General features: G+C 30.0%; 2 protein-coding genes across 2 annotated transcripts; both read left to right on the forward strand.

Moving 5' to 3' along the window:
- The first annotated feature begins 6 nt into the window (after window positions 1-6).
- LOC101511298 (protein neprosin-like) lies at window positions 7-3,683 on the forward strand. The gene is made up of 6 exons (XM_073364786.1): window positions 7-69; window positions 2,001-2,162; window positions 2,334-2,387; window positions 2,471-2,516; window positions 2,575-2,684; window positions 3,181-3,683. The coding sequence occupies exons 2-6, from the start codon at window positions 2,028-2,030 to the stop codon at window positions 3,565-3,567; spliced, it is 732 nt and encodes a 243-aa protein (XP_073220887.1). The 5' UTR covers window positions 7-69; window positions 2,001-2,027; the 3' UTR covers window positions 3,568-3,683.
- Window positions 3,684-9,435: 5,752 nt separating this feature from the next.
- LOC101509696 (AP-3 complex subunit delta) lies at window positions 9,436-12,842 on the forward strand. The gene has a single exon (XM_004512812.4). It carries the CDS (start codon window positions 9,505-9,507, stop codon window positions 12,547-12,549), a length of 3,045 nt encoding a protein of 1,014 aa, XP_004512869.1. The 5' UTR covers window positions 9,436-9,504; the 3' UTR covers window positions 12,550-12,842.
- The last annotated feature ends 230 nt before the right edge of the window (window positions 12,843-13,072 follow it).

Below are 13,072 nucleotides of genomic sequence, written 5' to 3' on the forward strand. Positions count from 1 at the left end.
ACTAATTCATCTTCCAAATCACTCGTCGAAGATTTTCAACAATATTCTCAAAGCTCCCATGGATACCATGTAAGGGAATATTTATTTAAAATCAATACATTTGACATACACACATATATGAAATATATCAAATGATTTTTTTTTTTATAATAAGTGTGAATCTTAGTCATTGATAAAATTGTGAATGATTAAAATTAAAACAAAAAATCACGTGATTATTCTAATTGGTCATGTGACATTTGTAATCATGATCATTCTTATATAGTTGTATGGTCAAAATTTAATCTTATTGTATTAAAACTTATTTTACTTGATGCATCCCAATATAGATACAAATGTTTTGAAAATGAAATCAACAAAAAATTGAATACAACGATTCAAGATTTGATAATTGAATTGTGGTTTAAGCATTTGTACTTGAACTTGACTATTATTAAAATTAATACTATTTTTAAATTATACATATATATATATAGCCTTATTCATTTTATTTAATGTTTTTTATATTATAAAATTCAATATCCTTTCTATTGAAATTATTATTTAATAATAATAAATATGATTTTTAAACTTATTATTTTATATTTATAGATGAGTTGGGTAGGAGTAAGAAATCGGTCAAATGAAGGGATAAGAACTTAAATTTTAATTGGGGGTGGGAGTGAGGAAGACAATATTGTGGAATTTGAGGGTCATAAAAGACATTAAGACCAAATCTCTATCCAAACCTTATATATGAACACAACAATCTCCATCTTAAGTGTGAGTCTCCTACATCATATATTTGTATCATCGTTATTATCAACAAACATCATATATTTGTATCATCATTATTATCAACGAGACACGTTTCATGACTTCACCATCGAAAAACTTTCAATACAAAAATCTCATGCACTAAGATCTACTCTAGCTAGTTCCCCAATTAAATTATATGTGAGTGTCATCCCTACCAATCATGATATATTTTTTTAAGATAAAATAACAATAAAAAGTAGAATTGAATCTTAATAACAATTCTTTCTAATAAAAGTAAAAAACGAAGATCATTTTTTAAGGGAAGAGGAAAGAGATGGAAGCCAAAATTCCTTATAAAATTTATTTTGTTCTACCTTCATTTTAAAGAGATTTGGAAGGGTGGAGAGGGGAATGAACTAAAATACCTAAAAATTCATTTAAATTTCCCCCATTCTCCTTGAACCAAACACAAATTCTTTGAAAATTCATCTTCTCTTTTGAATCAAATACATCTATATTCCCTTTCTCTCCCTCCCTTTCCATCCATTAAACCAATCATACGCTAAAGGAATAAAAACTAGTGCAAGTAGGGTCATACCATCGTCCTTAACTAATTTTCACTAATCTTGATCCAAAAGTGTAACGCCAGTTGGATAAATAGTTTTTTAAGTTTTAAAAAGTATGAAATAATATTTAAACAATAGTTAAACTTTATAAAATTTAAACGTACATTGATTCTTTCATTGTTCGACCATTTAAGTTTTTACTATTTAACAATTAGTCAAATTTTACAAAATTTAAACATATACAATGATTATTTCATTGTTTGACCATTTAAATATTTAGCCCACCTTTTATTCATATATAAAAATAATCACTTTCTTTATTTGATACATTTTATTCATATCTAAAAATAATCACTTTCTTTATTTGATACATCGTAGTATTTCAAATTAAAATATTTTACTATATCTTGCTTAGCTTGTGTAAAGCATGTACTTAATTTCCTTCGTTGAAGTAAAGATCAATAACAATTACAAAAAATCACTACAATATTTAAAGGATATTCCATATTGCATAAGCTAAATATTTTTAAAATATCAGTTCAGTTAAATATTTTTTAAATATCAGTTAAACTAAATAACCATAAAAAATATGATATAACATTATATTTTTTATTAAAAAAATATTAATCACTATAACATTTTAACAAAGTTACTATTGCATATTCTAAATATTGTATTTTTTTTTGTATTTCCTAGTCTGTTAGCCTCGATACAACACAAAACATGATATTTCATGGAGCTCGTGCAATAATAGGTGGATATAATATATCACTTAAAAGAGGTCAATATAGCGTATCTTCCATTTGGGTTCAAAATGGTCCACCAACACAACTTAATAGCATACAAGCAGGAATAGGAGTGAGTAACTTTTCGTTTTGTTTATGTCAAATTATATTTTTATTTCAATTTCATGGTGACATAACTTTCACTATATAATTGCTCTTTTTAACCGATTATGCATGATTTTGTTTTTTTGTCTACATTACTCTCTATTAATATACTATTTGTACATGTTTATTGATATACAAGTTTCATCCAAGCATATATGGAGACAGTCAACTACGACTAATTGGTCATTGGACGGTATGCATATGAATTTAATACATTAGACAATTTAAAATATATATTATGGTTTTGCTCAAGCTCAAATTGATACAAACATGCAGGCTGATGGTCACCTTAAAACCGGATGTTACACTCATGCTTGTCCAGGTTTCGTACCAGGCTGATGGTCACCTTAAAATCGGATGTTACACTCATGCTTGTCCAGGTTTCGTACAAGTTAATCCAAACAAAAAATTTGCTCTTGGAGCTGTCCAATCACCTGTCAGTCCCATTGGGACACAGGACAAATGGGTTCTTATTGTCAAAATTAAACAGGTACTTTTGTACTTTTGATTATGAATCTATTCACATGTTACACACCTCCACATATAAACTAACAATGTATATAAAGATTACTAATTTTTGATATAATAAAATTATACTTAGATAAATAATATTATATTTAAGTAATTAATATTGATATTTCTATTTAGTAATTTTAAGAAGTAATAATAATTAATTAAACCAAAATTATAATTAAATAAACAAACTAAAATATCAACTCATTATGACATAATAAGTTTTTTTTATATATAAAAAAATGGTTTGTAGACGAAAATGGCAAACACCACCAATAAACTCACACATACAAAGTGCATTTCTCATATTTGAACCGGAATATCACACTAAAATATCAAATTTAATAATATCAATATTGAGGGTTGATTTAGGCTTCACGGATCTCTTTAAAATTTATATTATTATGAGTGGTTGATATCATTTCTAGTAACTTATTTGGTTAATTTTATTTTAATTTCCTAAATATTTGTAGGATCAATTCACGGGTCATTGGTGGTTAATTGTTGAAAAAGAAGAAATTCGTGTTGGATATTGGCCTAAGACATTGTTTACTCACTTAAGCAATGGAGCATCATTGATTAGATTTGGTGGTGAAACTTATGCTCCACCTAATATGGATAATCCCCCAATGGGTACTGGGAGACTACCTCAAGAAGGATTTAAATACTCAGGTTTCATGGGACTCCTTGATATTATTGATTCAAAATATAATGAAATTGAGGTTAAACGAAGTGAAATTAAAAAATATAGTGATGCCAATTCAAAGTGTTATGACTTGCGATACACTGGCTATCAAGGAACCCAGTATCGACAAGCTTTTCTTTATGGTGGGCCAGGTGGATCATCATGTGGTATATGATGTATTCACAACGTTAGTAAATAAAAGGCCTAAAAATACTATTTAATAAAATTTTACTTCATATCGTGATGTCTTCTTTGAAATAATTCATTCACATTTTATTCCAAATTCATAATGATCGTAAAAATTACCTTACATGTTGTCAGAGATGAATTATTCTCATGAGTGATTAACCTGCTAATTACAATCCCATCAATTTTCTGCTATGTTAGAATTCATTTAAGACACACATTTTAGATAATGTAATCAAAATTGTTGCAAAGAGCATAAGTTATAGATGCTTGAGCTAAAGATTAAGCACTACCATGGTTGCCTAGTGAAAACAACTTTATCAATTTAGTTGAATTTTGTTCAAATAATTAAAAATAAATTTAAATTACATATGTGTAAGTTAGGAATATTTCATCTATTATTTTCCATCGATCTATGTGAGATAAGATAAAAAAAATAAGAAAAAAGACTCTGATTCACAAAGGGACATATGCCAAATAAAATTATATATTTTTTTATTTGTTGTTATTTTTTTTGTTTTTATGAATGTAAATTGGGAACTTTTTTTTTCTATCTTTTACTTTTATTTTTTATTATTTAATATAAGAAAAACTAATTTTGAAAATTAGATTATCAACTAGTCTTTTTAATTCTCTACTCAAAAATTGTTTTAAAAAATTCAATTACTAAATAGTTTTTTTTTTCTCATATCTAAAACTGTTTTCTAAAACAAGTATTTAAAACAATTTTTTCTTTAATTCTATTCCTTAAAACAGTTTTTTCAACCAAATTTATAAAACAAATTTAAAAAACTAAAATACAAAAGTGTTTCAAACATGCATTTAACTTTGATTTTTACTTTTAAAAAGACAATAATAGAAATTAGTTTTTAAAAACAATTTTACAAAATCGTGTATTCAAATAAATTTTTTATTTTTACAAATTGAAAAACTATTTCTCAAAACTAAAGGCTTGTTTGATTCAGTTTAAAAAAAATATAATTCTTTAATTAAAAATTAGAAAACTTAAAAACTTGTTTGTTAATAATGTTTTGAAAAATTGTTTTCAAAAATTGTTTTCAATTTGGTTATATTTAAAAGCAAAATAGCTAAAATAAAAAAATTTATAAAAAATCAATTAGATGCTTGAGCTAAGGAGTAAGCCCTACCACGGTTGTCTAGTGAAAACAACTTGATAATTGTTGTATAAATTAACTAATGATTTTCAATCATTAACAATAGGCTCATATGGAATACGGTAAAATGTCTATAAAATTTTTGATATTATAGTAAATCAATGAAAAGCATAAATGCATCATGACATTTTTATTGATAAAGTTTCTCGAATAATAATTAATTACAAATAATTTTATTCAGGTTACCGCACTAACTCTCAACACAAGTTTTAAAACAAACTAAGCAATAATTATTTGTCTACGTATTGGACAAACTTTATCGCGTGCTCCTATTAGGTATGTGGATACACAATCTTTGTGAAATACATGTCCACATGGTAAGCTCTATAATATATTATTATTTTCAAAATCTTCTACACATATTGTACAATCTATTTGATTAAATATGGTGTGGATAGATGAATTATACAAAATTTCATCTAGAAACTCATCCATACTCACCATAATTTATACTGGTTCACCAGATTCTATCGGTTCACCAGATTCTATCAGTTCGGCCGTTTGTAATGGTAGACTAGTTTGATGAGATCTATACCAGTCAACCAACAAAGGTAAAACAAATAATAAAAATAAAACAAAGACAAAAATTGCTATGATAATCATAAGTAAAACAAAATGGGAAATGGTATTAAGGAGCTCCATATTTCCAGAAGAAAAAAAACATAAGAAATGTTATCACCCCCACTTACTCAAAAAAGAAAAATAAAAATATAAAAAATTAATTAAATATAATTTTTCAAAATGTTATATATTTAAAATAAAAATAACAAACATATAAACTTTAAAATCAAATTTTAAATTACTTTTATGGAACAGACTTTTTATATTGTTGTAAATATGTGTACAAAAAAATTCTTTAATAATATTTATTTATATTTCAAGAGAGATTGAAAATATTTATGTAATAATTATCTAAGGCTAAAAAATGTAATTTTTTTACATAAACTATATATATATATATATATATATATATATATATATATATATTTAACCCATATACTACTGATTTTTTTGTTAATAATTTCAACCATTCGATCTCTTATATTTTTCAACCTTATAAATAACACAAAATCAATGCCTAATATACTATTGTATCATCAATCACTCCACTTTTCATTTAACTTTCAAAGGCTCCAACACGCGAGTTATGTATTAAAACTATTTAAACCCACTAAATATCAAATTGTTAATTCAAAAACATTAGAAATGAATGAAAAAGAGAGGATGACAAATTGAGAGAATCCTAATCTCTACAAATACACCGTAGTATTTTTTTTTTACTAAAATTAATTAATTAATGATTACAAATTAAAAATATAGACAAATTACTTTAATTTTAATGAGAAATAAATAAATAAAAAATATAGACAAATAAAAGAATAAAGATAAATAGATAGGGATCATACAAGTGCTTGTGGAGAGTGGGTGGTTGGTTGAGCGAAGCGCATCGGGGTTGGAAGCGATTCCAAATCCGAAATGGGAGTGAATGACTCACAGAAGCAACCGTTTGATGTTGATGAACTGATGCACAAAACTGAATATTTCATTGTAATGATATAATGTGAGCACTAGTTTACCAAAATGGTTCGAAAACTTGGATGGGGGAAGTTGCATTTTTTGCATAAATACAATTGTATATAAAACAAGAGTTTGTCATTTTATAACTTTATGAGAATAAATGTTCGAGATTCCAATTTTGAATTCATGCTTTTTTTAGTTGTTTATATGAAATTGGAAGTCGGTGATATTATATGGGGCTTGCATTTTTTATTTTAAGATTTTTCATACTGAAAATAGCTCAAAATTATCTTCAACAAGTTAATGTCTCCAACTATCTCCTTACCATTTGTAGAGAAGAAGACATTGCAAGCATAACAATTAATATTTACAGGTATCTTTATAAACAAAGAGAAAAATCTTTAATTTTACAATTTCTGTTTCATTTTAAAAATATTAAGCTCTCACCTTAAAAGATGATATCATTTCTAGTATCAAGCCTCTTAACCAAGTAATTCAGAGTTATAATGGTACCACATTGTGAAGTAGAGTCTAAGCTCATGCATATCATTGCATTTTCTTGTGATTGTTTTGTTGTGATTACTAGAGAAGAAGACATTGCAAGCATAACAATTAATATTTACAGGTATCTTTATAAACAAACAGAAAAATCTTTAATTTTACAATTTCTGTTTCATTTTAAAAATATTAAGCTCTCACCTTAAAAGATGATATCATTTCTAGTATCAAGCCTCCTAACCAAGTACTTCAGAGTTAGAATGGTACCACATTGTGAAGTAGAGTCTAAGCTCATGCATATCATTGCATTTTGTTGTGATTGTTTTGTTGTGATTACTATGTATTATGTGTGATAATAAGTTATGCGATGATTTGATGTTACAGTGAAGTGTATTGATTTTCTTTGATTTTGACTATATAATGTGATGTTTTTCCTTGAAGAATGTTTGTGTAATGATGCGGTTTATTGATTATTAATTGGGTGTTCATCTTATTTATATTATACTATCAACATGATTTCAAAATTCACCTCCTTCGTTGTTTGTGTTTGACTGGTTTGGCCCTGCGTTTGCGAAATCGCAGTCATTACAGGTTAATGAGTCTCGAAGTTCAAGTTTGAGAGAAACTCCGCTCTGATAGGTGATATTGGGAATTAAGAGTTGTAATGTGTATTTTACTTATGTTATTACAAATGATTTTTATATGAAAACTTAGTACGAGTAAGTCTTGGGAATGAAATCAAGAAATTCTAGTTAAATCAAGTTCATTGATATTCCACTGTTTTAATTGAGGAACAAAGTTGAATTGTTACATGTGTATTTAGGGAAACGTGTTATCCTAAAATTAGATATTAAAGTTTTTATTCTCTTTAACAGATTTTCTTTATCCACTGCAAGTTATCTTTAAATAATTTAGTATATATTATTATAAATGTTATTTTGGGATTTAGGGTGTCACACACACCTCCAGATATAAATTAACAATGTATATAAAGATTAGTAATTTTAAGAAGTGATATTAATTAATTAAACAAAAATTATAATTAAATAAACAACTAAAATATCAACTCATTATGACATAATAAGTTTTTTTTATATAAAAAAATGGTTTGTAGACGAAAATGGCAAACACCACCAATAAACTCACACATACAAAGTGCATTTCTCATATTTGAACTGGAATATCACACTAAAATATCAAATTTAATAATATCAATATTGAGGGTTGATTTAGGCTTCACGGATCTCTTTAAAATTTATATTATTATGAGTGGTTGATATCATTTCTAGTAACTTATTTGGTTAATTTTATTTTAATTTTATTTTAATTTTCTAAGGTGAGAGCAATGTGGTAACTTTATATAGGATCAATTCACGGGTCATTGGTGGTTAATTGTTGAAAAAGAAGAAATTCGTGTTGGATATTGGCCTAAGACATTGTTTACTCACTTAAGCAATGGAGCATCATTGATTAGATTTGGTGGTGAAACTTATGCTCCACCTAATATGGATAATCCCCCAATGGGTAGTGGGAGACTATCTCAAGAAGGATTTAAATACTCAGGTTTCATGGGAAACCTTGATATTATTGATTCAAAATATAATGAAATCGATATTAAACCTAAGGAATTAAAAAATATAGTGATGTCAATTCAAAGTGTTATGACTTGCGATACAATGGCGAATATCAAGGACCCTACTATCGACAAGCTTTTCTTTATGGCGGGCCAGGTGGATCATCATGTGGTATATGATGTATCCACAACTTTAGTAAATAAAAGGCCTAAAAATACTATTTAATAAAAATTTACTTCATATAACGGTGTCTTCTTTCAAATAATTCATTCACTTTTTATTCCAATGGTTAATTCATAATGATCGTAAAAATTACCTTACATGTCGTCAGAGATAAATTATTCTCATGAGTGATTAACCTGCTAATTACAATCCCATCAATTTTCTGCTAATTACACATTTTAGATAATGTAATCAAAGTTGTTGCAAATAGCATAAGAGATAGATGCTTGAGCTAAAGAATAAGCACTACCATGGTTGTCTAGTGAAAACAACTTGATAATTGATGTACAAATCAAGTAATGATTTCCAATAGGCTCATTATCAATATGGTTTAATGACCTCTCGTATCTTGATATGAGAGTAAATAATTGAAATAGCACAATATGCATCATGACATTTTCATTGATAAAGTTTCTCTAATAATCTTTTTACAATAACATTGATAATTAGAGTTTCTTGAATAATTTTAAATTTCACAAAAATAATCAATCCTCCAATTCAAAGTTATTCCCTCACTTCTTCCTTCTCAACCAACAGGCAACTACGAATCGTAACCAATAATTCTTTTTATTTCTTCAACTTTATTAGAATGACAAAAAAAAAACACAAAAATAACATTTAAACTATGACAAAGTCCAATAACAATAAAATAGAGTTACTTAACAAAACTCCTAATGAATGATTCTAAATACACAAAAATATAATAAATATCATTCGAAGTAGACCATATTCTACTAGTAAAAATGTAGAAGGATATCCTACAGGAAAAGTTCATGTACTTAATTATCTAAAAATAAAATTTTAAAATATATTTATCAAAAAATATATTTTTTAAAATTACAAAGTTCTCAATAGAATGTCTAAAACGGCCATAAGAAATAATTATCCATGTTTTTGAGAGGTGCATAAAAGGAAGGAAAAAGAAAATAGGGTGCAAAAATGAAACCCATTCTATCTAAAACAGTTAAATTAGTTTTTATGGGCCGAAATAAACAATTGAGCCCATTCCAAAATCGAAGTCCTTCAGGAAGTAGCAACCACCGGTCCGAACAATCTTCATCTTCCAACTCTGAAATGACGACGGGTTCATCAACTTCTTCAATAATGGACAATCTCTTCCAACGCACTCTCGACGATCTCATCAAATCCATGCGTCTTCAACTACTTAACGAATCAACCTTCATCTCTAAATCAATCGAAGACATTCGTCGCGAAATCAAATCAACCGATCCTCAAACAAAATCCACCGCACTCGAAAAACTCACCTACCTCTCCGCTATTCACGGGGTCGACATGTCATGGGCATCATTCCACGTCGTCGAGGTAATGTCATCTTCTCTCTTCTCACACAAAAAAATCGGTTACCACGCCGCGTCGATTTCCTTTCACGATTCAACTCCCGTTCTTCTTCTCATAACTAACCAGCTTCGTAAAGATCTTTCGTCAACCAATCATTTTCATTCTTCGCTTGCTCTTCATTGTCTTTCCACAATCGCCACTCTCGACCTAGCGCGTGATCTTACTCCCGATCTTTTTAATTTGTTATCGTCTTCTAGGGTTTTTATTAGGAACAAAGCTATTGCTGTTGTTTTGAGAGTTTTTGATAAGTATCCTGATGCTGTTAGGGTTTGTTTTAAACGATTGGTTGAGAATCTTGAAAGTTCTGATCCTCAGGTTGTTGTTGCTGTTATTGGAGTTTTCTGTGAACTTAGTTCTAAGGATCCGAGATCGTATCTTCCTTTGGCGCCTGAATTTTATAGAATTTTGGTTGATTGTAAGAATAATTGGGTTTTGATTAAGGTTTTGAAGATTTTTGCTAGGTTGGCACCTTTGGAACCTAGGTTAGGGAAGAGGATTGTTGAACCTATTTGTGAGCATATAAGGAGATCGGGAGCGAAATCGCTTGTTTTTGAGTGTGTGAGGACTGTGATAACTAGTTTGAGTGATCACGAGTCTGCTGTTAAGTTGGCAGTTTCAAAAATTAGGGAGTTGTTGGTTGATCAGGATCCCAATCTTAGGTATCTTGGTTTGCACGCCCTTTCTGTTGCTGCACCCAAGCATTTGTGGGCAGTTTTGGAGAACAAGGATGCTGTGATTAAGTCTTTGGATGATGAAGATTCAAATATTAAAATTGAGTCGTTGCGGTTGTTGATGGCTATGGTCTCTGAGAGCAATGTAGTGGAGATATCTAGGGTGTTGCTTAATTATGCGTTGAAATCTGACCCGGAGTTCTGCAACGAGATTCTGGGTTCCATTTTAACCACGTGTGGTGGGAATGTATACGAGATCATTGTTGATTTTGATTGGTATGTATCTCTTTTGGGAGAAATGGCGACGATTCCTCATTGCCGAAAGGGTGAAGAAATTGAGAATCAGCTTATTGATATTGGCATGAGAGTTAAGGATGCTAGGTCACAGCTTGTTAGGGTTGCTCGCGATCTGTTGATTGATCCTGCATTGCTGGGTAATGTGTACTTGCATAGGATATTGTGTGCTGCTGCATGGGTTGCTGGAGAGTATGTACAGGTTGCAAGCAATCCATTTGAACTCATCGATGCCCTCCTACAGCCTCGGACCAATCTCTTGCCTCCGTCAATCAGAGCAGTTTATATTAATTCTGTTCTTAAAATTTTAATTTTTTGCCTGGGTTGCTACCTTGATCAAGATGAAGGTACTGCATCCTCATATTGTGGCAATTTGGCTGGTGGACAGTCAGAAATGTTTGTTGTAAAAAAAGACACTGAAGCTCTTGAATTGGCAACAACATATGAAGGTTCAAGTTATGAACAGGATGAGGGCTTTAACCCAAGGAATGCAACCGCCGAATCTTCTGACGATCTATCTGTTGAAAACGACACAGATAGAGTTGTAACTATTTTGTCGAAGAAGAATTTCACACATGAATCTATTGTAAACCTATTAAATCGAATCGAATTAATTTTTGGCTCACTAACAGCAAATCAGGATGTTGAAGTACTGGAGAGAGTGCGAAATGTACTCGCCTTTGTTCAGTTGATTAAAGCAGAAGTAATTGATAACTCGTGTCAGAATGAGGACACTGGGGGCAAGAAATATACTCAAGTTTCAGCTGTTATAAAATCCATGCATGATGCTTTTTCCACGGAACTTGGTCCAGTTTCAATAAGTGCACAGGGAAGAGTTGCTGTTCCAGATGGATTAGTTCTTAAAGAGAATCTTGACGACTTAAAATCAATATGCGGTGATATTGAGCAAACTTCATCAAGCTCGTTTTACACAGGAGGTTCTCAATTTGGCACTACTTTGGACGCTTCTTCATCTAATATTCTGAAAAATGACGAGTCAGGGCCGTCAAATGAATCTACATCCTTGCTTGAACACCGTAAGCGTCACGGATTATATTACCTGCCTTCAGATAAGAGTGAGACTGTTCCAGATGATTATCCTCCTGCAAATGACCCAATGGCAAACAGTAATATAAATGATGAAGCTTCTGAGCTAGCCAAGTTGACAGAGAAATCACTTCTTTTGAAGAAAAGGACAAATCAAACTAAACCCAGGCCTATAGTGGTGAAATTGGATGATGGAGATCTAGCACCAATTTCAAACAAAAGGCCAGAACCAAGGGATGATTCTCTTTCTGGGGCCATAAAAGATGTTCTTCAAGGAAGTCAAACCAACCCAAGTTTGTCTCAAAGTAATCCTCTTGATAAGTCATCAAATAAGCGGCAAGAGAAGAAGAAACTAGGTGCAGATCCTCCATCTGAAATGAAAGAAAATCTAGGTGATGCAGAAAAGCCTGGTCCTGAAAATCCCAATTCTAGTAGCAAAAGTAAAGAGAGAAGACGGAGAGGTAAAGAGAAGATTGTTGAAGGGGAAGAATCTGATCAGAGGGGAAAGAAAAAGAGTAGCCACCGCCATGGCAGGCGTAAAACTCATGAAAGAGCTAATTCACCCTTAAATGTGGTTTCCCAGACACCAGTAATTCCAGATTTTCTTTTGTAGCATAAAAAAGAAGATTGTGTTTTTGATATGTCATCCCCGGTTGTTATTGATTGAGGCTGTTTACCTGTATTTGTATAGCTGAGCCTTGAGTTCTGTAGATTATTTGTTCATATATATTTTTGTCATCGGTTTTCATATCCTCATATTGTTTTCTTTCTTTGTTGTTTGTTTTCTGTACATGTCATAGAATAGAGTATTCAATAAGTGAATTTTAAGTTGGATGTTGTTGCTGCCCTTTGTCTTTACTAGACATATGAAGGTCTTATTATTGAAACTTCTGTCATTTCATTTTAGACTTGCTTCTTGAAATGTCTCTTTTTAATATTCTGTATCATTAAGATCAAAATTTAAATGCTTTTGAACAATTCTGTGTAATGCTCTTGGTGTTTATGATGTGCCTATATGATAAAATATAGAGTTGAAGGGTAAAAAGTAGAGAAAAGAAGAGAAAGATAGAGAGATGGAGATGGATGAAAATAGAGTATCCCATACCCATAGTTTGAGTGAGACTTTATAAAGATTT

This window comes from Cicer arietinum, unplaced genomic scaffold (genome assembly GCF_000331145.2).
Source record: "Cicer arietinum cultivar CDC Frontier isolate Library 1 unplaced genomic scaffold, Cicar.CDCFrontier_v2.0 Ca_scaffold_5990_v2.0, whole genome shotgun sequence".
Taxonomy (NCBI): Eukaryota; Viridiplantae; Streptophyta; class Magnoliopsida; order Fabales; family Fabaceae; genus Cicer; species Cicer arietinum.

Bases quoted from the DNA above. Each gene is read 5' to 3' on its own strand.
- LOC101511298 (XM_073364786.1), top strand. From the start codon at position 2,028: ATGATATTTCATGGAGCTCGTGCAATAATAGGTGGATATAATATATCA. The intron at 2,163-2,333 runs GTGAGTAACTTT...TTGATATACAAG, and splicing joins GCATACAAGCAGGAATAGGA to TTTCATCCAAGCATATATGG. The intron at 2,517-2,574 runs GTTTCGTACCAG...ATGCTTGTCCAG, and splicing joins TTACACTCATGCTTGTCCAG to GTTTCGTACAAGTTAATCCA.
- LOC101509696 (XM_004512812.4), top strand. From the start codon at position 9,505: ATGAAACCCATTCTATCTAAAACAGTTAAATTAGTTTTTATGGGCCGA.